This window comes from Podarcis bocagei (genome assembly GCF_964188305.1).
Source record: "Podarcis bocagei genome assembly, chromosome: 1".
In the NCBI taxonomy this organism is placed as follows: domain Eukaryota; kingdom Metazoa; phylum Chordata; class Lepidosauria; order Squamata; family Lacertidae; genus Podarcis; species Podarcis bocagei.
Window position 1 is genome coordinate 87,381,495 of NC_138125.1, and position 27,983 is coordinate 87,409,477.

At 44.7% G+C, this 27,983-nt stretch overlaps 1 protein-coding gene across 3 annotated transcripts in view; it reads left to right on the top strand.

Moving 5' to 3' along the window:
• The first annotated feature begins 2,321 nt into the window (after positions 1–2,321).
• STK11IP (serine/threonine kinase 11 interacting protein) overlaps positions 2,322–27,983 on the top strand; it is a 34,400-nt gene continuing 8,738 nt past the window's right edge. Inside the window, exons 1-16 of one of the 3 annotated variants that reach the window (XM_081171374.1) lie at positions 2,322–2,476; positions 3,081–3,144; positions 4,711–4,913; positions 10,467–10,541; positions 11,014–11,109; positions 11,563–11,670; positions 11,960–12,031; positions 13,006–13,135; positions 13,287–13,390; positions 14,275–14,364; positions 15,182–15,223; positions 15,557–15,727; positions 16,844–16,925; positions 17,015–17,353; positions 19,214–19,404; positions 27,856–27,966. In XM_081171374.1, coding sequence (XP_081027500.1) covers positions 3,081–3,144; positions 4,711–4,913; positions 10,467–10,541; positions 11,014–11,109; positions 11,563–11,670; positions 11,960–12,031; positions 13,006–13,135; positions 13,287–13,390; positions 14,275–14,364; positions 15,182–15,223; positions 15,557–15,727; positions 16,844–16,925; positions 17,015–17,353; positions 19,214–19,404; positions 27,856–27,966 — 1,878 coding nt within the window. In that variant the 5' untranslated portion in view covers positions 2,322–2,476. Of the gene's footprint in view, positions 2,477–2,552; positions 2,662–2,725; positions 2,788–3,080; positions 3,145–4,710; positions 4,914–10,466; positions 10,542–11,013; positions 11,110–11,562; positions 11,671–11,959; positions 12,032–13,005; positions 13,136–13,286; positions 13,391–14,274; positions 14,365–15,181; positions 15,224–15,556; positions 15,728–16,843; positions 16,926–17,014; positions 17,354–19,213; positions 19,405–27,855; positions 27,967–27,983 lie in introns of those variants that run through there. The other 2 variants (XM_081171375.1, XM_081171376.1) reach the window with 2 other exon arrangements.

Here is a 27,983-nt window from a genome sequence, read left to right on the forward strand (position 1 = left end):
ATTTCAGGTTAAGTACAGACCTCCGGAACGAATTAAGTACTTAACCCAAGGTACCACTGTACTTAGAATGGAGTAGGAGCAGTTAAGTCACCTAACTGACCTGTGGGTTAACTGATTTTAAGTGACTTGCAGATGACCACAGTACCTAAAATTCTTAGTTCCACCGAACATTTGTACTTTGCAGTGAGTTATTCCCAAATGAGCAATGGAAGGATTTTATCAAGAAACCTAGCTAAGGGCTCATCCACACTTCTGCTTGTGCTGTGCCTAAAAAACATGGGTCTGAGCAGTTAGTGTGGAGGAGCCCTTAGTCACAGCTAAGTTTCTGGATGGGATGTTTTTGTATTATCTCCCACATCTATTGTGCTGGCGCACATGCAGATTTGAATTCCATACCTTAAAGCAGATGTGGAGAACCTGTGGCCTTCCCTATGTTGTTGGATTCCAACTCTCATCAGCCCCAACCAGTATGGCCAGGGGTCAGTCCGACAACTTCTGGGTGGGGGCACACAGGTTCCCCACCCCTGCTTTAAATAATGTGTAGACAAGAGGTAATAGCAATGGATTAAAGAATTGGGCTCACAAGAATAACTGATTAATGTAAGCATAGGGTTTTTTAAGAATTATGACTGGCTGTAATCATTATGAATATAAACAAAATAAAAATAGAAGCAGAAAAGCAGAAGGAACATGGCTTGGACTTCCTATAAATTCTAACTAAAGCTTTAGGCATGCACATCTGATGAGGGGACTTTCTTGTACAAAAATAGGAAGGCTCTGTCCTGATGTGATATGAAACTGGGTTCTTTGCAAAGCAATATCAAACCTGAGAACTGTCCTCCCTTTGACCTGCATTCACTAATGGCTCTGCGAATAAGGAATCAGTAAACACCCATCAAACATTTGGTTAATACTAAGAACTCCCATACAATTGGAGGACCATGCTGTGCGCAGCATGGCTTGTTTTATTTGTTTTAAGGTGTATGTGTGCATGTGCAGCACGCTGAGGGAGAAATGCCAGGGCTCAGCAGAGAACCAGACTTCTACAAAGGCACACTAAATGGAGCTATTCTGGCTACTCCGCACAGATTGTCAGAAACAAAAGACAGAACAAGTTTTCAGTAAAACTTCTCTGGAAACTGGCAAAAGATTCAAGAAACATGGCTGTGCATTTATTTCTGTCCTAATCCAAAACCCCCAGGGTTCAGGCCCTTCTGAAAACTGAAGGAGGTACTGAGTACCAACAAGCCCTGCCTCAAATAAATTATTACACGGTACTCATTATTAAGACCTGAAGCACAGTGATCCACAGAAGAATGGGGAATCCAGCCCTCTGGATGTTCCCATCAACCAGCATAGTCAATGGTCAGAAATGATGGGAGTTGTTGTCCAACGACTTCTGGAGAGCCAGTTTCCCCACCCCAAGTCACTAGAGCCTCAAGACTCAAGCTTGACCATCAAAACATTGTAAAGTACGATATTCTCCAGCTTCTCATCGACTCCTGCAAATAATCATTTCCCACCATTATGTTAGCTCTGTAGGAAAAGTGCAACAGCAGGTCCCTAGTTCAGTCTGTGGACACTGCAGCTGGAGGGCTGATTCAATATGAAATTGTATGAAATGACAGGTGTGACCAGAAAGCATAGAGCAGGGGGGAGAGAACTTGCAGCTCTCCAAATGTTGTTGGTTATAACTCCCACCACTCCTAAATGGCCTCTGCCCAGTATACCTGAAGGAGCGTCTCCACCTCCATTGTTCTGCCCAGACACTGAGGTCCAGCGCCGAGGGCCTTCTGGCTGTTCCCTCGCTGCAAGAAGCCAAGTTACAGGGAACCAGGCAGAGGGCCTTCTCGGTAGTGGCACCCACCCTGTGGAACACCCTCCCACCAGATGTCAAAGAGAAAAATAACTACCAAACTTTTAGAAGACATCTAAAGGCAGCCCTGTTTAGGGAAGCTTTTAATGTTTAATAGGTTATTGTATTTTAGTGTTTTGTTGGAAGCCCCCCAGAGTGGGCGGGGTATTATTATTATTATTATTATTATTATTATTATTATTATTATTATTATTATTATCCTGGCTTTCACCTATGCTGGCTGAGGCTGATGGGAGCTGGAGTCTAAGGATACCTGAAGCCACAGGTTTCCTCAGCTCCAAAGCCTAGGATAGTAGACAAAAACTCCCCGCTTTCGGGAGCCCTGCTTGCTAAAGTTCATGAGATCTGCCACACTGCACTCCCTAAAAGGAAGGGCTTTCTGCAACCCAGTGAAGGAGATGGCGAAGCGCGATGCCGTAGAAAGAGAGGGCGGAGCTCTGAAGGCGCGGCACCGGCTCGCTTATTAAGCCAGCCGAGGACGCTCTAGCTCGTATGTCTTTAAATACTCTATGGTGACGCGGAAGTGAGTAAAAGATTCGGGAGCTTGTCTTGCGTCTATGGTCGGGACGCTGTGTAAGAAACCGGCCGTCGGCATTCCAGGTAAGGGAGAGTGTGTGTGTGTGTGCGCGCGGGTGGGTGGGTGGGTTGTCTGGTACGAGAGGCTGCGTGGGCGTTGCTATGGTTACTGCCTTCCTTCCAGGCAGCCGCTCCCCTGTATCATGTGCCCGCTGCTTGCTTTATCCTGCCCCATAGAGTAGTCTCTGGGGTTTGGAGACCAGCTTGGGGTAGGTCATCCCCCCCGCCGCCTCTCCTCTCTCCGGTGGGCTTCCGAGAAGGCCCCGGGACCGTCTGAGGCGGGGCGGCGTCGGCGGCGTCGTGTGGAATAAGGGCTGCCTCTTTCTGAAATAAGGGTAATTCCTGTCACTGTCACGTGCCTGTGTGCGAGCACCGTAGCTGCTGACTTTGCGAGGGTCTTGGTGTCCGCACTAGGTTGGCCCGAGAACTTGTGGCTCTAAAAAATCACAGTCCTGGGAGGTTAGTGTAAAAATCTCTATGCCCAGTGGGTTCAGACACTTTTTTGAACAGGAATTCTGGCTGGCTGGTGAACTAGTGAGTTATTTACAGCATCTTGTTTTGAGATACTTGTAACTGTGATACGGGCTCTTGGGTTCCCAAGTGATGATTCTCATCTTTTTGTTTGCAGATGGCTCCTGGGACACCAAAGGAAATAATGCTCCAGAGCTTAGCCCATTTACTGCAAGAGTCTGGTGAGGTTCTGGTGCTTTGAAGCACCTCTACATTAAAGTGTGCTCTTTGCTTTGTTCTAGGTGGTAATATAATGGTCATACATTGGGGTCACAGCTACACCATAAAGCACATGACCTTCCTGCAAAGAATCTTTGGAACTGTAGTTTACACCTCACAGAGCTAGAATTTCCAGCTATGGTTCCCAGGATTCTTTGGAGAAAGCCATATGGTTTAAATGTACAGTGTAGGTGTGACTTCGGCTTTGAGGCCAGAGTTGGTGGTAATGACTATAGGAACTACATGGGATGAACTGCAGTAGACATTGTTATCTTTTTTAAGGACTACAAAACAATATGCCACAGTTTTATTAACAGACATTATTCAGTAATGCCTAAGAGCCATTTCACATCTTGTTTGTCTGCATCAATTTACTCACAGTGCATGCTTATGGTGGGTAATGCAGCTAACCCAACTTCCTGTTGCATATATCAGGTTAAATGGGGGGCATTCATTGGCATCTTTAACATACGCAGTAAAGCACCATGTTAGTATCTTAAACATGTGTGCATAAAACACAGCATGTGTATGCAGTGAAAATGTAACATGCAAAATGGTGATTGATGTTGCCACTTTTATTTGGATAAATGCTGGATGTTCTTCAACCTGTATTCACTGAGGGAAGTTCTTCAGAGAAATCATGCTTCCATTCTTGTGGTTGGTTATAAGGTTATTACTCTAGTAGGGCAGGGTTCCAGCCTGTCCTAAGACTCTTGTCCAAGTAAAGGAAGTTGGTTGTAATTCCAATCTAGGAACCAGCTCTTTATTGATGTCCTTTCTTTTTATTGTTCAGAGATTTTATTATTCAGAGATTTGCAAGTCATTGAGGCGTGGGTGGAGTAGCCTAGGAGAGTAGTCTAGGAAGCCCTTCATATTGTTCCACCGAACTGGAATTTTCTGTCTGTGTGGGAGATAGTGATGGTTCAGGAAAGTCAAGAATGTCCAGTACTTAAAGATTATGCGATGAGCACAGAACTAAGACTGCTGCATCAGAAATACCTATACTGTAACGTGTAGTACTTCATTCACATTCAGTAGGTGTGACAAGGCTGTGGAGTTATGGTGGCAGACGTAGAATAAGGGGGCTGGAGCAAATTGCCTATGAGGAAAGGTTATAACATTTGGGGCTTTTTAGTTTAGAAAAAAAAGGCAAGTTGGGGAGGACACAATAGAGATGTACAAAATTATGCTTGGTGTAGACAGACATTTGCCTCTCTTGTAATACTGGAACTTGGGGTCATCCAGGTAAACTGAACAGTGGAAGACTCGGGGCTGCATCAACAAGGTATTGCTTCACATGGTTAAACTACAGAATTTGCTGCCACATACAGGCAGACCTCTAAATTCCAGTCATTGTAGTCTTCCTGTAGGTGTCTCATTGACCACTATAGAAAATAGGACTCTGGATTACATCGGCCTTTGGTCTGATTTAGCAGGGCTCTTATGTTCTTATGAACCTTTCTTTGTGTGGTTTGTGATGGTAGGGAGTACATATGGATTTATTAATGCTAATTATTCTTTTTCTTCAGGACACTTGATTCTGGATGGTACTAGCACCTTGACCTTATTCACCTCCACACTGCAGATTCTCACACAGATCTTTGAGCAGCACCTATTACCACGAAACCAGAACCATGGCTTCATTGCACTCTCGTCACACCCTGCTGAAACATCTGCCATCCTTCAAGCCCAGTTTCTCTTTGATGTCTTGCAAAAGACACTCTCTCTGAAGGTACGTGCCAAAGTAGGAGTCTGTGAGCAGCATGTCTATGCTCCTTGCCTTATCTTGCAGTGAGGATACTGGTGTTGATGTAGCTATATTTCTTACTTTTTTATACAGATGATAGTTTTGAAAATTATTTTAGTTGTATTTTATTTCATCAGTCACATTGGGAGGACTTACTCTGAAAGGTAGCAGAAAAGTATTAGAAATAAAAATAAATTAATTAAATATGATTATAAGGCATTATTTTTTAAAATACACTGTCCTTGGCCTGAGTTGGACCATTGGTCCATGTAGCCCAGTACTGACTGGCACCAGCTCCCCAAGAGCTCCAGAAAGCATGGTGTCTCAGATGCTTTTAAGTGGAGATGCCCAGGATCACACCTGCACCTTAGTACAGTGGTACCTCGGGTTACAGACGCTTCAGGTTACAGACACTTCAGGTTACAGACTCTGCTAACCCAGAAATAGTACCTTGGGTTAAGAACTTTGCTTCAGGATGAGGACAGAAATTGTGCGATGGCAGCACGGCAGCAGCGGGAGGCCCCATTAGCCAAAGTGGTACCTCAGGTTAAGAACAGTTTCAGGTTAAGAACAGACCTCCAGAACGAATTAAGTTCTTAACCCGAGGTACCACTGTACATGCAACACATTAGTTTGACTGCTGACCTATGGCCCCTCCCTACTACTCTGCTGAACCCCCAATGCTGTTAATGTTTTACATGACTCCTTGGTCAGTCTGCCTTAATTGGGAAACTTGCTTTTTCTCAATTGATGCCAAACCCAGTTGAGTTACGGCTTAGTTCCTTACTAAATTGGCATTCTTACCTCTTTAGGATACAGGCAGCCATGTGATTTGGTACAGAAGCAGCACATACTTTCAGTATCCTCCAGCATTTTGTGTCTGACGGTGTGCTTAATAAGTTTTGCATGATTTAGGACAGCTCTGATAAAAAAAAATATTATATATTGCCTCCAGATGAGTTTGTTTAACCAACCAGAACAAAAAGTATGGAAGATGCTGATATTCCCATTTTTTTAAAATCACATAATGTCTTCGAGTGTTCTCTACTTTTTGTCTGGAGATTAGGGTGTAGGCAACAGCAGAATGAGCCAGCACTGACTGGCATAAGGCTGAGGGGGTGGTGGAAGATTGGAAAAGGAACTAGCTTCCTCTTGGCTGTAAACGTATATTCATGCCGTCTGTTCAAGCAGACAAAAAACAGATTGAGGGAGTTGGGATGAACTGTAGTTGCTGTTCAAGAATGCTCAGTAATTTAGTCTTAAAATAACTGAGGAGATACGTAGTGGTAGAGGTAAGGCAATATGAAAAGTAATCTAGCTGATAAACTGAAGTTAAAGCATGGAAACAAGAAGTCTTCAGCTGATCTGCATTACAAATTTCAGGTCTGTTTGCATCAATTAAGTAGGAATATTTGTATCCATTTCCTGAACTTGTAGATTTATTCTGATGGTGCAGTCTAGGATATTCCTGTTCCCCTCCTTTCTCCTTATTCACAGGGGTTAGTGGCAGAGCAGAGAGAAAGGACAAAACCTTTGTATACTCCTTGTTCACTAATAGAATATGTGGCACTCTGAAGGGCAAAGACTTGGAAGGAGGCAGGAAGTCTGAAAACAGTTCAACCAAACTTGGTACCACCTACATCCCTTCAGTGTAGTGCTGTGTGTGTGTGTGTGTGTGTGTGTGTGAGAGTGAGTGATAGTACTAACTTTTCTATATAATCACTCAGTATGCACACCAGTATATATATATATATATATATATATATATATATATATATATATATATATATAATTTAGTTAATTTACATACTGCTTCAAATGCCCACAGAATTATCTAAGCAGTTTATAAATCCCTACAGAAAGGAATCTATGTAAGAAATACAATCCAAATTGCATATATTCTTCCTCCTAATCATCAATTTCACATCGTAAGTAACATAAAATTAAATCTCTCTCTAAACAATATATATAAGGTATAACATCTAAGACTCACAGAAATCAATTGTGTACAAAACATCAAAATATATAAATATACATCATTGAAATGTCATAAATATTATTTAAAAAATGCATAATGTAATAGTTAACAAGTGATACCTGCAGCAGGAAAGAAGGGCAAAGGATGTGGTAGAGTCAGATTTGTGTCAATGATAGATGCCAATAAGAATCTGTTTGGTGCTGTGTAGAATCTTCCTTCTGTGAAATAAGATTTGTATCACTTAATAACCAACTTCATTAGTTTGTGACTTTTACCCTTCAAGGTGAGTTGTGTATATTGGGTTTTATCTCTCGGGTCATTGTTCAGGTTGTTTCCATTGGGTATGTTTGCTCTGCTGGTCATGAGGTTTTTAGCCAGAGCAGCAATGACACACAGATACGGATTGAAATGTGCTTGCCACTTTCGTTATCTATGCTGTGGGCCTCTGGTGTTTGCATGAGTTAGTGCAATAAATTAAATCTCTTCACCCGAATGGATATTTTGTGTTGAAGTTTGGAAAATCCGAGTTCCAGATTAACCTTTTAAATGAAAAGGGATATGAGAGTTCTTTAAAGCATCTACATGGAAGCTGCTGGTGCAGTCTCATTCCCAACAGATGCTCTGTGAGGACACATGAAGCCTGTACATATTGAGCAGGGTCTTAGATTTGTGCTTGTTGGTAGGATGTTACTCAAGCCAACAAGAAGGGTCAGTGATGTCTGTCAGATACAGAATTGCCATTGGGAGCCATGGGCAGTATCCAATGAACACACCTTGTCAGTGCCAGGATTTCCACTTGCACAACAGGACTCTTCCCCCCTCGCCACATCCGCTCCAGAGGATAGGGGAAAAGCCTCAGAACAGAGGTATGGGCTGCATATTGGGAAAGGAGGGGTCCTGTTGTGCAAGTGAAAATCCTTGCAGTGATGGGAGACTTACGTAGCCCTATGCACTGGATACAACCACAGATCTGTTATTTGTATCTGAAGCCCTCGTGACAGCCTATCATCACTACAGTATCTGATCTGCATGCCTTTTCCTCCTCCCTAATCTAGTGTAAACTCTGACGTTTGTAATTACCCAACACTGCCAGATAGCATATTTTGATTATTATACTGTATAGGTCCATCCTTATGTGTGACCCATAGGGCCCTTTGTGTTGAGAAACTTTAAATCAACTTAGTATTTGAAGGTGGTTTTCTGCTTCACTTTGTTCCTTGCACAGCATGCACTGTCATTTGTTTGACTTCAGAGTGACTTTGAACCTCTCTAGCTTCTGCCTTGTGGCTGTTGTTACTGGTTAGATTCTCACTATCTTCGCACATGCTACTATGATGTGATCTACTAGTGCAATAGCCTGCTTTGTTCTATTTTTAATGTGGGCTTTGGTTAGCAATCTGGGCAAAAGGCCCACATCCTTAGCTGATACCAATTCTTGAATTTCACTGTTATATTGGATTAGATTGCAGTTGCATTTGGTTTAATAATAGTGCTTCTACAGTGAAGGGAATAGTAGCGGGTTACTTTGGGGCAGGATGAGGAACAGGGAGATTGCTGTTGGCGAGACCATGTGGGAGAATCAGTTGTCATTTACTCTGACCATGCTGATAAGATTGTGTGTTTTATTTTTTCAATCCTTTTCCTTCAGGGAGCTCAGAGCGCAACATATGGTTCCTTACCCCCATTTTATTGTTACATCCATTCTGGGTGATAGTTATGCAGAGACATTAGAGATCCATGATCAGATCTGTTCTCTTGATTTTTTTTTCTTTTTGTACAAAGCAGCTGCTGGGAGATACCCACCCACCTTGCTTCTGTTTGATTCTAATAGGCAAATAATGACTTTTGGAGGCAATTTTAATTGGGAAAGGTTACCCTATTCCCTCAGCACTGAGGTCCCAGTCTTCTACAGTTGTTTTTAACAAAAAGTTTTAAGAGATGTTCCATCTGATTGCAGCTCTCTGGCATATAGTCCAGTTTGGCCCTTAGTGAGCCACATAGCTCAGCAGGGACTCAAAACTAGGCCTCCCTGTTCCAAGTCAGACACTTCATCTATTATATTGCACTGTTGCCAGGATGATTCTGATCCTCCTGTTAAATTTGGTTAACTGACTTGTGGGTGGCGGTAGGAAGAGACAGGTGCATCCATCAAGCTTCTGGGACACCACTCCTGGAACTCCTTCTGAAGCAGCAATTCCTAGCAAGCAAAGCCCTGCAACAAGGAGTAGGGAGGGCATGGGGAGGGCTTTGTGCTGGTGTGTGTTGGGGAATAGTTGTTAGCACACATCTTCTGCTAGGTGCACTTTTCTGTTTGGAGAATCCAGGAGGAAATGTAGATGAATGCTAACTTTCCGTTTCTTTCTTGTCTCCCTGGATATACTTCTTTAGTATATAAAGGAAAGAAAGAAATAATAAAAGGCGGGGTATAAATCTAAACATAAAACACAATTCTCCTTAAAACCATTGTTCCTGAGCTTCAGATATCCAAGGCTTGTCGTTTGAGAGTTGGTGTCTATGGTTTGAATAAGTGTGAATCTAGAGCACCAGCAGCCAATATAATGTCCTGCAGATGCTGTGGATAACAGCCCCCATTAGCTCCAGCCAGCATGGTCTGTGGTTGTCAAGGGTGACAGGAGTTGTACTCTATCATATCTGGAGGGTATCACGATTGGTTATGCTACAACATCTGATGGGCACCACATTTAGCTATCACCGATCTAGAGTGTCACGAAAGTATAGAAATAGTCTGGTTTATGTTCTATTGCTTTCCTAAGCACTGTTCTCTGTGAGATAGCCTAATCTCTAAGAGAAAAGCAATCTCCTTACAAGACTTGCTTTCTCATGGCCTTAAATTGCATGTGGCATGCTGTCAGGCTGTGGCTACTCAATATCTGAACTTTGGTAGTTTTTTGTGTTGGGTGCAAAGTTATGTATATAATAGAACATGTTACCCTGGTGCCTGTTCACAGCTTCATTTGCCACTTTTGTAGAGCATGGGGATTAACTTCAGAGATGTTATATTCTGAAGTTGTGGATTGGGCATCATGAATCTTGGAGTGTGGGATGGGTGCTCCATACTGCAGGGACACGGGTGGCGCTGTGGTCTAAACCACTGAGCCTCTTGGCCTTGTTGATTGGAAGGTTGGCGGTTCCAATCCGCAGGACGGGGTGAGCTCCCGTTGCTCTGTCCCAGCTTCTGCCAACCTAGCAGTTTGAAAGCATACTAGTGCAAGTAGATAAATAGGTACCACTGCAACAGGAAGGTAAAGTGTTTCCGTGCGCTCTGGTTTCCGTCACGGTGTTATGTTGCACCAGAAGCGGTTTAGTCATGCTGGCTACATGACTCGGAAAGCTGTCTGTGGACAAATGCTGGCTCCCTTGGCCTGAAAAGCGAGATGAGTGCCGCACCCAATAGTCGCCTTTGACTGGACTTACCGTCCAGGGGTCCTTTACCTTTTACCATACTGTGGGGTGGGGCAATGGACTTGTAGAGGTGACTCCTGTTGCTAGTGGGTGACTCCTTTCTTCATTATCACTCTCCCCCACTCCTTCTGCTTTAGCTTGTTCATGTTCCTGATTATGCCCTGCCAATTGATGTGAAGATTTTCCCCTTCAAGTCTTTGCGACGTTTAGAGGTGAGTCCCAGATGCTGAGGTGAGGAGCCTCTGGAATAGGGCCTAGATAGTAGCTTGGCCTATTTCTGGTGGCTACTTGGGGTGAGAAGCTGTGCTGTCCATAGCATGCACAGAATGGTGGGTGGGACTAGAGTGGGAGTTCCATAGTTTCTCACGGTAGCCAAGCAATTTTATTTTCCTGCACTTTGGACTAAAGTAAGACTTTCTAAATCTAGAATCAAAATATTTGATTTGGAGAAATGGCCTTTATAGGAATCAAGACTGAATTTAGCCATGCTGCTACATGGAGGCGAGGCAAGTCTTTGGTTAAGGAAAGGAATGCACGGGATACTGTCTCAAGGGGAAAATAATGAGGGCCTAAAAGTATGTGTGCCCTTTTCTGTAGAAGAGCCCTTAGGCCTATGTGACTTTTTATGTGCTTTGCCCTCTTCTTTTCTCATCTCCTGACGCCCGGCTTTCTCCCTTGCCTTAGCTGAAGTGTGTTCCTTTGCACTATCTGCGGGGCCTGCGGTGTGTCTATTCTCAGTTGGAGGCTTTAACCTGTTCCAAATGTGTGAACTCTCTGAAGGTGAGTGAAGATGCCTAATTTGATTGCTTTCTACTTCAGGAGGGAAGGTGCTAGAGCTGTTTTCAAGAGAGGCTGTCACAGATTCACACTGTGCTTGCTGCTCAGTTGCATGAATGTGCTCCCAAAGATTTTTATGTCCCCTCTACCACTGAAAACTATATGCTGTGTTAAATCTCAGGTCAGGAGTGATTTAACTAAAACTAGTACCTCAAAATTTCCTGTGGAGTATGCTAGCCAGGTAGAGTTGCCAGCTGGCTTGCTCTTGAGCCTTTGTTTTATGTGCAGGAATTAGCTTGTGAAGCTGTTCACAGCATTGAGGGGGGCTTACACATCTGTTAGTTGCTGTAGCTCAAACTGCTATTCTAGACCTTGCTCCAGACCTTGTTCACAAGATGGTAGGCAAGATGCAAAGACAGCTCCTTCTTCCTTGTCAACTTGTGTTTTATCCTGCAGGAGATCATCTCTGCATGTGGAGGGGACCTCAGTTCTGCCCTTCCATGGCTAGAACTACAGACTGTCAACTTCAGCTATAACTCCATTGCAGCCTTGGATGATTCACTGGTATGCTGGAGAACTGAGAATTGGGGGAGATGTAGTAGGTGATGAGAATGGCATTTTACTTAATGGAATACTGAGACAGAGGGTAATTGTACAATTGTTTTCTGGCAGCTTGGGTTTCTCATTCTGACAGTCCTCTTGTTAGTGTTAGTCCTTCTGAGTAGGTCAGGTAGGACTTGGGCTTTTGGATGGCTGTGCCATAACTGGCCACCTAGTCTTGAGGCTGCTTGCTCTATGGGGTTGACTCAGTTGCCATCTAACCTCTTATCCCTTCTTTCTTGTTTCTGATAAGCAATTGTTGAATGCCCTGAAAGCTCTGGATCTCAGTCATAATCTCATCCAGGACTGTGAGCGCTACCTGACAGTAAGTATCTGGCAGAGGGCTCAATACCACTCTTTTGAAACCCATTATGAGCAGTTAGCAACTACATCCTTTCTTCTTCCTTCACTGCTGGGTTGACTCTTTTCAAGCCTTGGTAACATATATTGGAGAACTGTGGATGTGGTAGAAAGGGGAAGGGGGATTTCCTACTTTGTGTTTAACAAAACCACATACTTGAGTAGCACCTCCCTCCCTTGAAGTCAAACATTCTTGTGAACCTGAGAGGAGACTTCACCTTCCAGTGTGTTGTATAGTTAAATGTGAGGGTGCTTTATTTATACTATATAATTCTTCTTACAGTAGGAATCTTGGACCCTGTGCACTCATTCCACCACCCCCTGGCTTTTTTCTTTTGCTTTTTTCATACTATTAGTCTTTCAGGGGCTGTTTATGTGGCAGAGCCTTCCCCTCTGCCAGGGCTGGAATAGATGCCTTCTAGTTCCCAAGTGTTCTTTCCATGATTGATTTTGTTGAAGTCTGGATCCTGCCTTCCTACTAGAAACTGAAGGCGGCTTCAGCATAAAAATGCAAATGGTATACAAACTAAATTAGCAATTAACAGCAAGTGCTTCTCAAATGGGTAGCTGTGTCTGTGTTGGGAGAACTGCCAGTCCTCCTTGGGTGCTGGCTTCCTCCTCCTACTGTGATGCTGCTGCCTCTCCTACCCCCCAAGTGCCACATGTGGCTGTCTGAGCAAGAGCAGAGTTGAGATCATGTGCAGCCATGGCAGATTTCCTGAACAGTTTTAAGTGAAAGAAGCCCTCTGCCAAGAACTCTAATCTTTGTGCTGTCATGAGCCTGAGTGTGTTGGGTTCTGCTCTTTTGATCTGCCATGTGTACCTTACGTTAACAATATGTTCTCAGGGCTGGGGGTTCACTTTGAAGGTTGTTCAGTGTAGCAGGGAGGATGTGAACATGGATGAGCAATGTGGAGAACTGCCTTGTTTTCTTTACAGGTGCTGACAGAGCTGGAATATTTAAATGTGGCTTATAACCTCTTGCCCAAGATGCCTGAACTTGGGCTACACAGCCAGGCTAAACTGGTGACCTTGATCCTGCGGTACAACCAGCTTGATAGCATTGATGGTAAGACTGTTGTAGAGCTGCTGATATGAGGGGTAGCCTAGAAACTAGGTCATGCCGCATTGTACCAGACTGAAGAAAGGAGGCCCACAGGGTGGCACAGTATTGGGGAGAAGGATTCTCTTCCGACATTACTCTACTTCCTTTTCCATAGGTGTGGAAAAGCTTCCCAGCATTCAGCATTTGGACATTGCCTATAACCTGCTGCTGGAACACACTGCCTTGGCACCACTGTCATTGCTGCACAACCTGAGAAGAGTGAGCAATCAACCTGATTGGTTATTTCTTGCATTTATACCCTAACTTTCCACCAAGGAACTCAAGGCAATGCACGTGTTTCTCCCCCATTTCATCCTCAGAGCATTGTGAGGTAGGCTAGGCTGACTGTGGGTGACTGGCCCAAAGTCATTCAATGAGCTTCATGGCTTATTATTATTATTTTGCAAAAATTTTATTGGCTTAGGGGGGATTTGGATCCTGGTGTCTTAGGCCTCCCCCAACGCTATAACTACTGCACTTCACTGGTTCTGATTGGTGGTCAGTTTATTAGTGTCTGTTTAGTGGTTTGGGCATTTGAGTAAGACAACATTATAAGACTGTATTTTGTTTGAGGAAGGAGGCCTTGTTATTTAAGGGCAGTAGACAGTAGATGCCTTTGACACTCCTAACATATCTCTCCAACTTACAATGGATTCCCTGTCTTGTAGGGAGGGAATTGTTCTGAATACCCATGTGGTATAATGGTTAGGGTACAGGACTAAGAAAACTTGAGTACAAATTCTAGTGAACTCTTCAGGGCTAAGCAATCTCAGGCCATTTCCCATCTCTTGGCTTCACCTACCTCCATAGGGTTGTTTTATAAGATAAAAGAGGTCAAGGAACTCCTTGAAGGAAGCTGGAAAGTAGAATTCAAATTTTCCTAGCAAGAGTTCAGGGGAAAGGCAGTGAGGTACATGAGCATAGCCTGGGGGCAGCTGCCCCCCATCAAGTAAATAAATAATAAATACTTAACTCACTGAGGTTCTGCCCCCTTAAATCCTGGCTACATCCATAGTGAGGTAGACAAAGTTCTGGCAATTAGTAGTGTTGTTTTGTTAAATGAAACATACCTGTTCTTTTTCTCCCCACCCCACTCCTCACAGCTACACCTGGAGGGGAATCCTTTAGGGTTCCATCAGAACCACCGGCCTGCTACCATAAGTCACTTGTCTCCTAGAGCTATCTCCAGCAGTGTGAGTATATGTGGTCATCCCAACTCAGATGTAAAGATGGCATAGCATGGAAGGCACTTTCCTGTGGTCTACTCTATTTAAATACTTTTGTATGGGAAGCAAACCCTGTGTGTGTGTTTACACACTAGTAAACTGTGTACTAGTAAACTGTGTACCCAAAAAGGTTGCTCCCCACTTTTTGCCAAAATGTTCTTCTCCATCTGTGAACTGAAGTTGGGGTCTGTAGCTCCAGAAATCCTTGTTGTCTACTCTGGCTACTCAGTCCCATATAAAAGGATGCAGGACTTGCATTTCCACCACAGGGAGGCAGCATAAGAGGTGTCAATCACTTGGGCCTGTTGTACAAAGAGAAGACATCTCCTGCTCTCCAACTAGGGGTAATGTTGATTTAGCAATTTGCTGAGCCCAGAAGCTCAGTTTCCTGTTCCTGTCTTCACACGTTCTATTGGTAAAGATACCTGGAATGAGCCTGAGAATTCCATGTCCATCTGCAGCAAACATGGCAATTTTTTAGCTGGGGCAATTAGAATAAGATCTACCATCTGACTAACCTGTTTAATGCCTGGTAAAGAAAGCCCATTCATTCATATGTTTTATTTGTGTTCAAGGACAGTTTTTAACTCTTTACATTGTTTAATTGTAATTCTTTGAAGGTATTTTGTATAGCCAACCATCTAGCTATATCTGTATTTTATGTGGCTCCTTTGCTATGGCATGTCCATTTGTAGGAAAGGGCTTTTCTGATTTCTTGGTTATGTGAGTGACTAGGAAATGGGGTTATTGTTGTCTTAACTGCCATGTTTTGTTCTAATACCAGTTCCTTCTTGATGAAGAGCCATTGTCTGCTTTTGACCTGAGGGTGAGTAGGGTATACAAGTATTACTTTTCTAGGTGTTGTGGTGGAATGAAGAGGGGGTGGGGTGCAGAACTTCTTGCTGCTGGAAACTGTCTCATCCTCTGTGTGATCTAGAATATCTTGATCCTTCAGAATAATGGGAAGCCAATAATGGTATTGTTGGCTCAGATGCTATTGCTTATCCAGAAGCCTCTCTCCTGAAGGATGTATCGTCATTTAAGGCTGCTGAAACAGCACAGGCTAGCCACTTCTCAAAGAGGAAGGTAGAGGGTGAAAGAAGAGAGAGGTCTTCAAACCTGCCATTCTTACTTCTCTTGGGTTCATTCTGTCTTTCAGCACCTCTCAAAGCTGGATCAGGCTGCTGTCCAATCACTCTGCACCTCAGTCTCAGAGAGAGCTCCGACAGACCGCAGTGCCCTGGAAAGTTCATGTGCTGCAGACCAAAGTGACAGCCAGTCCCCTGCAGAGAGCAGACCACCCCTATTACCCCCTCGGAAGAGAAATAAGGTGTTCTTGCTGCTTGGAGTGTTCAGGAATTGTGGGAGGAGAGGAGAGAGGAGACTGTTCATCTACTGGTGGTTTGTGTACCATGTGATCACTCACATTAACTTGTTCAGGAGGAGTTGCAGGAACATAAACAATAGCAATGCTTTGGATGTGGTTTACCATTATGAGAATGAGGCTAGCCTAGGGTTTGAATGCCCTCCCACTCCTCTTCCAGTGCAGCCACACAAAGGTAATAAGCTTCTGCTTCCATTCTTAGATTAACTGCAGTTCAGTGTGTCATTCATTCCCTAAACTATGGATAACCTTAACTATGACTATTGAAAACAAGCCAGCTTCATTAACCATGGTTTGTGGTTGGCTTGTTTCCACTGGCTATAGTTTAGATTGAACGTGGATTGTCCAGGTTTAGATGATGCAGCATTATTGATCCAAAATGGAACTCATGACCATGCCAGAGGAGGAGGTAGTGCAGCAGCTTGCAGAGGGAGGCTAGGTTCATCCTTGTAACAATAAACTATATTTTAGCACAGGGATGAGGAAACCTGTAGCCCTATACATGCTGTTGGACTCCTGCATCTATCATCACGGACCATTGGCCATACAGACAGGGGCTGATGGAGCTCTATTCCAACATTTGGAGAACTGCAGGCTCCCCATCCTTCAGCCTTGTCTGAACCAGTCCAGCATGGAAGAAGATCTCAAATATCCATCTACAGTGCTCCTCAAACTTCAGTTTCCATCTGTTGTTAGACTACAACTCCTACAACTCACATCATCCCAAGCTAGCAGCACCCAGTGGTCAGAGATGATGGGAGTTGTAGTCCAACAATAACTGAAGACTCAAGTTTGAGAAATGCTGATCTAGTAACTTTGTGCAGCATCCCAAGCTCTCTTTTTTGGCGTTGTTTGAAAGGTGGTGGAAATGGGGGGGGATAGTTGCCAAGAAAACACTTTAAGGTTTTCAACAAAAACACATTTAATTAGACACTTCTAAAAAAGCCTTCTTTCCAAAGGTGTGAAGCAATTAATGATAATATTAAGGTATTGTAATGCTACCATTAAGGAATGTGAGAGAGCCATTTCCAGCCTAAACTTAACAGCTTATCTCTCCTTCAGGGGCAAGTGAAAGTGCGCAGGGCCAGCATTTCAGAGCCCAGCGATACTGAACATGAGTACAGAAGCCTGCCCGTCTCGGCAGGTGAGGCACACAGCAACGGGGCTATGACCAGGGGCTGGGTGTGTGCAAGACACTGTTGCAAACTTGGGGGGCTGTCTGTCATCCCACAGGTATAGTTCGGCAGCACCAGGCAGAGATGGAGCGCATGGACAGTTTCCGGGATCGCTTTGGTACCCGCTGGCTCCAGTACAGGCGACACCTGGAAGCAGATGGACAGGCAGCAACCATCACCCCTTCTGGCAGCCCCACAGTAGAATATCTGGGCAGCTCAGGCGAGGCTTCCCAACAATGCAAGAACTCCGTGGAGGAGCAAAAAGTTCCTGAGGCCACAGAGGAAAAGGAACCCGAGCTGCCTATGCCTGAAATCCTGGCAGAAGGCCCCCAGGCAGTAGTGGAAGCTGAGAAGATGCCAGTTAAAGAAGATAAACGCCAGGAAGAAAAACCAGAAGGTAAATGCTTCTGCTCTTAGCTCACTGTCCACTTCCATAGGAAGGTGAGAGGCAGTGGGCATTTGGGCTGGCATACGGTTAGTGCTGAAATCTCAAAAGATGCCACCACGGTGAAAGACATCTATAGTATTTATATTTTCTTTTTTCCCTCCTGTCTGACTTCTGTCATGCCTTATAGCCTTTGCCTGTGTCTTTGCCTGCATTCTATCCCTGGCTAAAGCATTTCGTTCTGCAAGGCCTTAAGCTGCGAATATGCCCACATGTAGTCCTTTTCCTGTTGGGACTCAGTGAACCCTCCAGTACAGGGAAGGAGAATCGGAGCTGGCCAATGTGGGCCAGATCTTGATCTCCCCCACTGCCTGTGGGCCAAATTGGATAGGTAGGAGGAGCCATTCACCTGTCCATTGCCTACAAGCCCCTTTTGTGTCTTTACCTGCCCCATATCTGACATAATATAGGACAGTGGCTTCAATAAAACTGTCTTGTGGGGGAGATCTGCTGGGCCTAATTAGGCCTATGGGACGGAAGTTGGCCTCCCCCATTCTAGAACCTTTTCATATGCAGCTTACTGAATGGCCTTGGACTCTGCATAGGTGTGAGTAGAGCACAGTGCATGATAATGTTTCATGCAGAGTCCGCCCATAAATACATACATACATACATACATACATACATACTGTCTCAATGTGCAGAGGCCCTGCCTGGGCCCCCTTAATCATTACTAAATGTGCTCAGTCCTAGCTTCTGTTACAACCCTAATCTGTGGTGGCAGAATTCGTAATGTTGCCAAAAAACCTAAAATTAAAAACCAATTGAATGACCAGAAAACATGCAAGTTCGTCTTGCCTTAAAATCTGGGTATTGTGATACTGTATTTGTGGTGTGGATACACGTTGACAAGTACACTTTGTTCATATCAACAGTGGGGAACATGTGACCTTGCAGATGCTGTTGGCCTCCAACTGACTGTTGACCATGCTGGCTGAGGCTGATGGGTGCTGGAGGCCAACAATATCTGGAGGGCCACAAGTTTCCCCACCCCAATTTAAGTAAAGGATTCTTCTTCCTAGAAAGTGCAAAAAGGTAATGCCATTCTAAGCTAGCAAGCCCTTGGCATGTTACTGATGGAAAAAGGAGATCCCAAATTTCTTGGGCTTGACCTTTATTTATCTTCTGGGTAACTTTTATGGTGCAAACCCTTTCTTTCTCTGTGAGGCTGAATCTCCCCACCCATCCACCCGCTGCTGCCGAGAAATAACACCTTGAATTGGGGTGCTGAAAGCTATTTGCTTGTTAATAGCTAACAATTCACAACTCTGTGTTTACTTTCTACCACTGAATACCAACCAGATGCCATATCTGTGATCTTTCATAAGGGGAATACTTCCTGTTCAGTGTTGACAAATCTCGTCATACCATACAGAAATTGGGAATCCTGGCTCCCTCTGTGCCTGACAGTAAGACACATAGCATTCCTTTTTCAAAAGGAGTTCAGAGTGACATTAAGTCCTCCTGGACTGAGAGGTATCATTGGCTGAGAATGATGGGCATGTGAAAGCCCATGGAGCCAGGATTTCAAGCTAGGTATATGATGTCCCAGTTCCAGCCCTAGGGCAGACTGCATTATGTGACAAGATTCTTCCAAGAAAATTACTTTGCTTGCATCATGCGGTGCCCTTAATTTCATACCTGCTTTAGTTAAAGCATTGCCATAACTTGTCTCTTGCTTTCAGTGGGCTTTGCAACCCTGCAGTTTCCATAGGCAGTCTTTGAATATGTGGGGATTTGCAGACTTTCATTGTTGCTGGGACTCTGGATGCTGAAATAGGTAGAGACTAATGTTCTCATTTATCTTGGCAGTGGAGCTCTATCAGCCTGTGCTGGTAAGCCAGATAGAAGATGGTTGTGACCCAGAACCAGACTGGATCTTTTTGCAGATCACTTCCCGACACATAATGGAGGTGGAGCTGAGAAAAGGCAAGGTTTTGCGCAAGCTGGAGCTGAAAAGCCTTCGGAAAATAGAAACCTCAGAGATGCAGTGGAGAAGGATGGTGAGTTCCAGTTGCTTTTGTGGGGGACAGGGTTTCCAGTAAACTGACCACCATGAACTCCAGTATAGCATTGTCTAATGATTATGTGCAAGTATTGGCTGGCTCTTTCCAATGAGCTTTCCTTCAGGCAGTGCACAGGTATATTAGATTATTTCGGGTGGGACATACGGTGTAGATTAGGCTGAGCAGATCTACCAAGTAAGTGAGAATTCTTGTCAAAAGGAAACGTAGTACAGTAGATTATTCCCCCCCCCCCGAAACAGAGTTGCTTACTCTAGTCCATACTTTCTGCTTCAAATCCACTACTACTGCTACTATAAAGCACATGATCACATTACAGCTGGGTGAGTGGTAGCTGGTGCTGGCACCATTTTGCACAGTTTCTGTTCAGTTTTCTTCTTATTTCCCAACAGCTTAATGAACGACAGTGTCAGCCTTGTGTCAGCCTTGTTTTTAAGCACCTAAGGTTTTGTGGTAGCTTGAGCCTGCTTGGTTGCCTTCTGATGATACAGAAATCGGAGCACCACCAACGGGCGGGAGAGGGAGGGAGGGAGGTCAAATTGGCGCGGCGGATCCCCCGTGGAACGAAGCGTTAGAAAAAAATGTGGTGGAAGAAGGGGCAAAAGAGTCCCCTCCGTGGATGTAGGGAAGCGGCTTATTCATCAGCTCACTTGCTGCATTTATTATAGCCCGCCTCTTTTCCTATAAGGAGCGCTAGGTGGCGCACACACTCCCCCTCCCCACACTCCATTTTATCCACACAGCGACCCTGCGAGGTAGGCTTGGGTCCATCTCGCTCAATATTGCCTACACCAGGCACGTCCAGGGGGCTTCCCTCCTTCCTAAAAAAAGCTCAACAACCTGGACCTGGACCCCCAAAAAGCAGGTAGATCACTCTCTGAGTAGATCGCAGGGTCTTGGGAGTTGGCCACCCCTGGCCTACACTGACCGGCAGCGGCTCTCCAGGGCTTCAGGCAGGAATCTCTGCCTCGGGAGACAGAGGCGGAGACCTTCTGCATGCAAAGCACATGTTCTACCCGTGAGCAATGGCCCTTCCCTGGTAATGTGGCCTTCCTCCCATCTCCCATAGATGTCCCTTTAATGCCACAGTTGTGCTCTTTTAGCTGTCTCAGCCCCCCACCCCACCCTCCGCAGCTTGTGCCTGTGCCTTCAGTATTTCACTTTTTATAACCTCCCTCCCTCTTTAATGTCTACCAATGGCATCCTACCCAACTGTTGCTTGAGCTGTGTGAACTTGGCCTTCCATGGTGTACACTTGACTATGTCTTTCTATCACAAATCCCAAGATGACACGGTCACTTTCCCTCAAGGTTCCTGCCACTTCCACTCCTTCAGTCAGTTCTTCCCTGTTGGTCAAGATTAGGTCAAGGGTAGCAACTCCCCTTTCCCCCCACCTTCACCAAGAGAATAAGAGATGGCACCTCTGGATAAGTTAAGCTGACTCTCTGCTGCCTGCCCCATTAATGAGCTAGTCTTGCCCATAAGCCTGCCGGAGATATGGCATCTTATCAGTAATTCCCTTATGTTTCTGATGCTTTGCTTCTAACAACTTAAGGAGTTCTAGGAAAGCAAATTTCTTTGCGGATGTTTTTCGTGCTATTCAGAAATACAATTTATGATCTGAGCAATTACAACTGTTCACTGTAATTAGCCTTGTCGTTGTTTATATCAGCCTTCACGATCCTGATGTCCTCCAGATGTTTTAGACTACAACTCCCATCAGCTCCAGCCAGTCTCAGAATGTGTTTTAGCCCTGCAGCTGTCCTGTGAAAGTTATGAGGTTGGGCTATGAGAGACAGGGAGAGAAATAGAGAAACTATTTTGCCCAAGGTTTGTCAGTGAGCTTCATAACCTAGGAGGGATTTCTGCTGGCAGTGGGTTTCCCTTATCTGAGACCAAGGGCTCCTCCAGATTTCCTGTTTACTGAGCATTCATCTTGATTTGCTTATAGAAAGCTTATGCAGAAGTTACATGATGACCAGTCTTTATTGAGCATTTATGGGACAGTTATATGACAATGAGCATTTGTCCTGATTTGTTTCCTGTTAATCATTAATTCATCCAACACTTTTCTTGTCACTTTCCAAACTGCAAAAAGTTCATTTTTAAATTTGTTTTGCTAGGGCAACAGAGCACTTTAATCTCCTTTAATTGCACAAACCTAAAATTCCAGTATGTACTTTGAACCCTCCTCCAAGTCAGTGACAGGGTGGAGGCATTCCAACAACTGAGCTGTCCTTGAGTTCCTTTGCAAGCTGTTAACAGGGCATGATCTGGATCTGACCTTAGATCCCTTTGAAATCAATATGACTTAAATTAATTCATTACTATATTTGCTCATTGATTTCAGTGAAGCAAAAGTTCAATAACAGCCTGGATAAAAGAATCTAATAAGGAATAACCACAGTATGAGGCCACCAGTCAAATGTGTATTCCTCAGCCTATCTCCAGTTACAACTTTGCTCTTATGCTCCACAGTCAGAGAGATCACATAATTCCTGCCATCACCAGCTTGATTTATTTTGAGTCAAGGCACAAAAGCAGCATTTAAATACAAAAGACTCACAGGATTCACAGAACACTTGAAGCATAACAATCAAAGCATTGAGTTTGCAGGGCATCAGTTGAAGAAGGAGCAAAAAGGGTTTTCTTGTGTCTGTGTGTTTCTTTGTGGCTGATTAGCTGTTTTCCCTGTGTAAAGGTCAGAGGGGGCAGGGTTTCTGTTGAGGCAGGGGATTAGCTGTGGGAGGAGCTTATCAGAGTTTGCAGGGCATCAGTTGAAGAAGGAGCAAAAAGGGTTTTCTTGTGTCTGTGTGTTTCTTTGTGGCTGATTAGCTGTTTTCCCTGTGTAAAGGTCAGAGGGGGCAGGGTTTCTGTTGAGGCAGGGGATTAGCTGTGGGAGGAGCTTATCAGAGTTTGCAGGGCATCAGTTGAAGAAGGAGCAAAAAGGGTTTTCTTGTGTCTGTGTGTTTCTTTGTGGCTGATTAGCTGTTTTCCCTGTGTAACGGCACGCGCAGTTAGATCCATCTTTTAGATTTAGGGGAGCTAGTCTCAAACGTTTGTTGGGGGAGATCTAGGTGTTTTTTTTTGTGTGGGGGAAGTTATTTGTCCTGTCTTCAAGCTTTTTATGATGGAGGACTTCTGTAGCCAACCCCAACGACACGATCTCAAGATGGAAGGGGAGGGAACAGCTGCAGTCGCCTGCGATTCCTGCGCAATGTTTGCCATCTTGCCAAAGGTTGCAGGCAGCTTTACCTGCAGCAATTGTATGTTGATTGCCCTCTTAAAAGACAAAGTCCAGCAACTGGAGGAACGTGTAGCTACGCTCCAAAGAATTAGAGAGCTGGAGCTCTTCTTGGAAGCAACAGAGCACACCGTCTCCACCAAGGAGGAGACAGGGGACTCCCCTGAGAAGGAGTCTAGTTCACCAACACAGGAGCCAGATATATGGAGAAACGTGACTCAAAGAAGTAGGAGGCCCAGGCTTCACTCTGATTGCTTAGAAATACACAATCGCTTTGAGGTCCTCTCCCCTAGTATGGAAGACGAAGAGCAGACTCCATTTGAGGATCTCTCCCTCATTACAGTCGATCAGGTATATGAAGACGAGCAGCAAAGTCAGTCCTCAGGGAATGTGCAGGCGACCTTGGAACGGACAGCTCACGGAAGAACCCCGACCAAACCCAAGAGGAGGCGTGTAGTGGTGATAGGGGATTCCCTACTGAGGGGAACAGAAGCAGTGATCTGTGGGCCTGACAAGATGTCTCGGGAAGTGTGCTGTCTCCCCGGGGCTAAGATCCAAGATGTAACTGAACGACTGCAAGGAATCATAAAACCCACTGACAAATACCCCTTCCTCTTGGTTCATGTGGGAACCAATGACACTGCAAGCAATAGCCTCCAGAAGATCAAAAGAGACTACGAGGCTCTCGGCAGGAAATTGAAGCAACTAAATGCACAAATTGTCATCTCATCTGTCCTCCCAGTTGAACGACGTGGCCCAGGGAGAGAGGGGAAAATAGTGGAAGTGAACAGCTGGCTTCGCAAATGGTGTAAACAGGAACGGTTTGGATTCTTAGATCACGGACTGCAGTTTCTTGAAGATGGACTTCTGGCAAGTGATGGGCTGCACCTCACAATGGTTGGGAGAAATGTTTTTGCCAAAAATCTCAGAAACCTCATCAGGAGGGCTTTAAACTGACTAATATGGGGGAGGGAGACAGTGCTCCTGAAGGTAGGAGTCTATCAATTAATGAAGATGATCATCCAAATGTCATAGACCAAATGGAGCAAACAGCACGCGGACCTAGTGGTGGGAGGAAAAAATCCTTAAATAGGAGACACGGGGGAATGATTAATGGACTTCAATGTCTGTACACTAATGCGCAAAGCATGGGAAATAAACAAGATGAGCTTGAGCTCTTGGTACAGCAAACTAAATATGACATAATAGGCATCACTGAAACCTGGTGGGATAAGTCCCACGATTGGAATGTAATAATGGGGGGATACAATCTATTTCGGAGAAACAGACCAGACAAGAAAGGAGGAGGAGTGGCGTTATATGTCAGGGATGTGTATACCTGTGAAGAGATCCAAGATTTAGAACCTCAAAGCCAAAGTGAGAGCATTTGGGTCAAAATTAAGGGAGAGAAGAATAACAGAGACCTCATTGTGGGAGTTTACTATAGATCCCCAAGCCAAACGGAGGACATAGATGATGCCTTCCTGGAACAGATGGCCAAGCATGCAAAAGGAAGGGAGATAGTAGTAATGGGGGACTTCAATTACCCGGATATTTGTTGGATGTCAAACTCAGCCAAGAGCATAAGGTCAAACAGATTCCTCACTGGCCTTGCAGACAACTTCATTGTCCAGAAAGTGGGAGAAGCAACAAGAGGAACAGCCATTTTAGATCTGGTCCTAACCAATGTTGATGACCTGGTTAGTGGGGTAGAAGTGGAAGGATCATTAGGCGCGAGTGATCATGCTCTTCTGAAGTTTACTATACAGCGGAAAGGAGCAGCCAAGCATACTAGGACTCAATTTCTTGACTTTAAGAAAGCCGACTTCATAAAACTTAGGGAAGTGCTGGGTGAGATCCCATGGACAGTAATACTAAAAGGAAAGGGAGTTCATGATGGCTGGGAGTTTGTTAGGAGGGAGATAGTAAAAGCACAACGTCAGGCAATACCAATGAGACGGAAACATGGAAGGTGCCTAAAGAAGCCAGGGTGGCTATCTAAAGAACTTTTAACTGAATTAAGATTAAAAAAGGATGTGTACAAAAAATGGAAAAGGGGGGAAAGCACCAAAGAGGAATTCAAACAAATAGCCAGCACGTGTAGACACAAAGTCAGAAAAGCTAAAGCACAGAATGAACTCAGGCTTGCTAGAGAGGTTAAAAGCAACAAAAAAGGCTTTTATGGGTATGTTCGTAGCAAAAGGAAGAACAAAGAAACAATGGGGTCACTCAGAGGAGAAGATGGTGAAATGCAAACAGGGGACACAGAAAGGGCTGAACTACTCAATGCCTTCTTTGCCTCAGTCTTCTCCGATAAAGAAAACAATGCCCGACCTGAAGAATTTGGAGCAAATGATTCAGCAAAGGAAACACAGCCCAGAATAACTAAGGAGATAGTACAAGAATATTTGGCTAGTTTAGATGTATTCATGTCTCCAGGGCCAGATGAACTGCATCCAAGAGTATTAAAAGAACTGGCAGATGTGATCTCAGAACCACTGGCAGTCATCTTTGAGAATTCCTGGAGAACAGGCGAAGTCCCGGCAGACTGGAGGAGGGCAAATGTTGTCCCTATTTTCAAAAAGGGGAAAAGAGAGGACCCAAATAATTACCGCCCAGTCAGTCTGACATCAATAGCAGGGAAGATTCTGGAGCAGATCATTAAGCAAACAGTCTGTGAGCACCTAGAAAGGAATGCTGTGATCACCAATAGTCAGCATGGATTTCTGAAAAATAAGTCATGTCAGACTAACCTGATCTCGTTTTTTGACAGAATTACAAGCCTGGTAGATGAAGGGAACGCAGTGGATGTAGCCTACCTTGATTTCAGCAAGGCATTTGACAAGGTGCCCCATGATATTCTTGTAAAGAAGCTGGTAAAATGCGGTCTTGACTATGCTACCACTCAGTGGATTTGTAACTGGCTGACTGACCGAACCCTAAGGGTGCTCATCAATGGTTCCTCTTCATCCTGGAGAAGAGTGACTAGTGGGGTGCCACAGGGTTCTGTCTTGGGCCCGGTCTTATTCAACATCTTTATCAACGACTTGGATGATGGACTCAAGGGCATCCTGATCAAATTTGCAGATGACACCAAACTGGGAGGGGTGGCTAACACCCCAGAGGACAGGATCACACTTCAAAACGACCTTGACAGATTAGAGAACTGGGCAAAAATAAACAAGATGAATTTTAACAGGGAGAAATGTAAAGTATTGCACTTGGGCAAAAAAAATGAGAGGCACAAATACAAGATGGGTGACACCTGGCTTGAGAGCAGTACATGTGAAAAGGATCTAGGAGTCTTGGTTGACCACAAACTTGACATGAGCCAACAGTGTGACGCGGCAGCTAAAAAAGCCAATGCAATTCTGGGCTGCATCAATAGGAGTATAGCATCTAGATCAAGGGAAGTAATAGTGCCACTGTATTCTGCTCTGGTCAGACCTCACCTGGAGTACTGTGTCCAGTTCTGGGCACCACAATTCAAGAAGGACACTGACAAACTGGAACGTGTCCAGAGGAGGGCAACCAAAATGGTCAAAGGCCTGGAAACGATGCCTTATGAGGAACTGCTAAGGGAGCTGGGCATGTTTAGCCTGGAGAAGAGGAGGTTAAGGGGTGATATGATAGCCATGTTCAAATATATAAAAGGATGTCACATAGAGGAGGGAGAAAGGTTGTTTTCTGCTGCTCCGGAGAAGCGGACACGGAGCAATGGATCCAAACTACAAGAAAGAAGATTCCACCTAAACATTAGGAAGAACTTCCTGACAGTAAGAGCTGTTCGACAGTGGAATTTGCTGCCAAGGAGTGTGGTGGAGTCTCCTTCTTTGGAGGTCTTTAAGCAGAGGCTTGACAACCATATGTCAGGAGTGCTCTGATAGTGTTTCCTGCTTGGCAGGGGGTTGGACTCGATGGCCCTTGTGGTCTCTTCCAACTCTATGATTCTATGATTCTATGATTCTATGCCCCCCTTCCTTTATCTTCCTAGGTCTGCAATTTGTAGTCAAGGCTTCGGAGAAAACCTCAATAGGGGGAAATCAAGGGAATGGGGTAAAAAAAAAAAAAGAAATTGGAGCACCAGTACCTGGTAGTGTATGTAGAGAGGGCACCTCAACAGTATGTGGAGGAGAAAGTTCTCTTTTGCCCAATATGTAGCTAATCTCACTGAGAGGAGAAAACCACCCTATTCACAGCAGCATTGCACTGGGATATAAATATCCAGGAGAGCCTTGTGGTGGGCTCTAGCCATGTCTCCCACCCCGCTGTGTATTTGGGGTCTGCTCTGTCAGTTTCTTCAAAGGAGGCATTCTGGGGTATAGTGGGTTCCTTATATTCACTTCACTACAGCTGTTTTACATTCCATAATTGGTTTCAGCCATGCAAGCATAGTCTGACATTGGTTGCAGAAGTCAGGGTCTTGATAAACCTTCCTCCTCCCCATCTGGAGCAAACAAGTTGCTAGTCATTCTAGGTGTGAAGATGAGCTTGGAAATATGTGGGCGATGTTTGCTGAAATCTCAGAACATAAGAACAGCCTGCTGCTTCAGGCCCATGGCCCATGTAGTTCAGCGTCCTGTTCTCACAGTGACCAACCAGAGGCCTGTGGGAAACTAGTGAGCAGAAGAGGAGCAGAAGATCTCTCTCCTCTCCTGTGGTTTCCATCAACTGGTATTCGGAAGCATTTCTGCCTCCCAATTGTGGAGGTAGATCATAGTCATGACGACTACTACTACTACTACTACTAATAATAATATTTTTTTATTTATACCCTGCCCTCCCCAGCCAAGACTGGGCTCAGGGTGGCTAACAACCAATAATAAAACAAGTTGATTAAAATACAAATAAAATAAAATAAAATAAATAGTAGCAGCAGGTGAGCAGTTCAGTGTCCTCTGTAGCTCTTCCTTGTCTCTCTCCCCCACCCCAATGGCTAACAGAACAGGGGGGGGGGTCAAATTATTGGGTTACCTTGCCAGAGAGGTTTTCGAGGAACTCCTAATGCAGAGACACACAACCTGTGCTAGGATCAGCAAGTGGCTGCAGTTGCCGGTTGGTCCAAATTAAAGGGGCTGGGCAAAGCGGTCTCCATTGCAGTGTGCCTGTGAAGAGAGTGTGAGCAGGGCAGGTTTCTTTTCATTGGGGAAGCTTGTTCTGACCAGAAACCTCCCTCTTCCTGGCAGGACCTGGAACGGGTGTTTCCTGTTCTCACACTGCACTTCAGCTACATCCGCAAGGACCGCCGGAAGCGCCAATACGTAGTGTTGGATGACCACCCTGAGCGGTGTGTGCAGGTAGGTGAGGAGGTGCT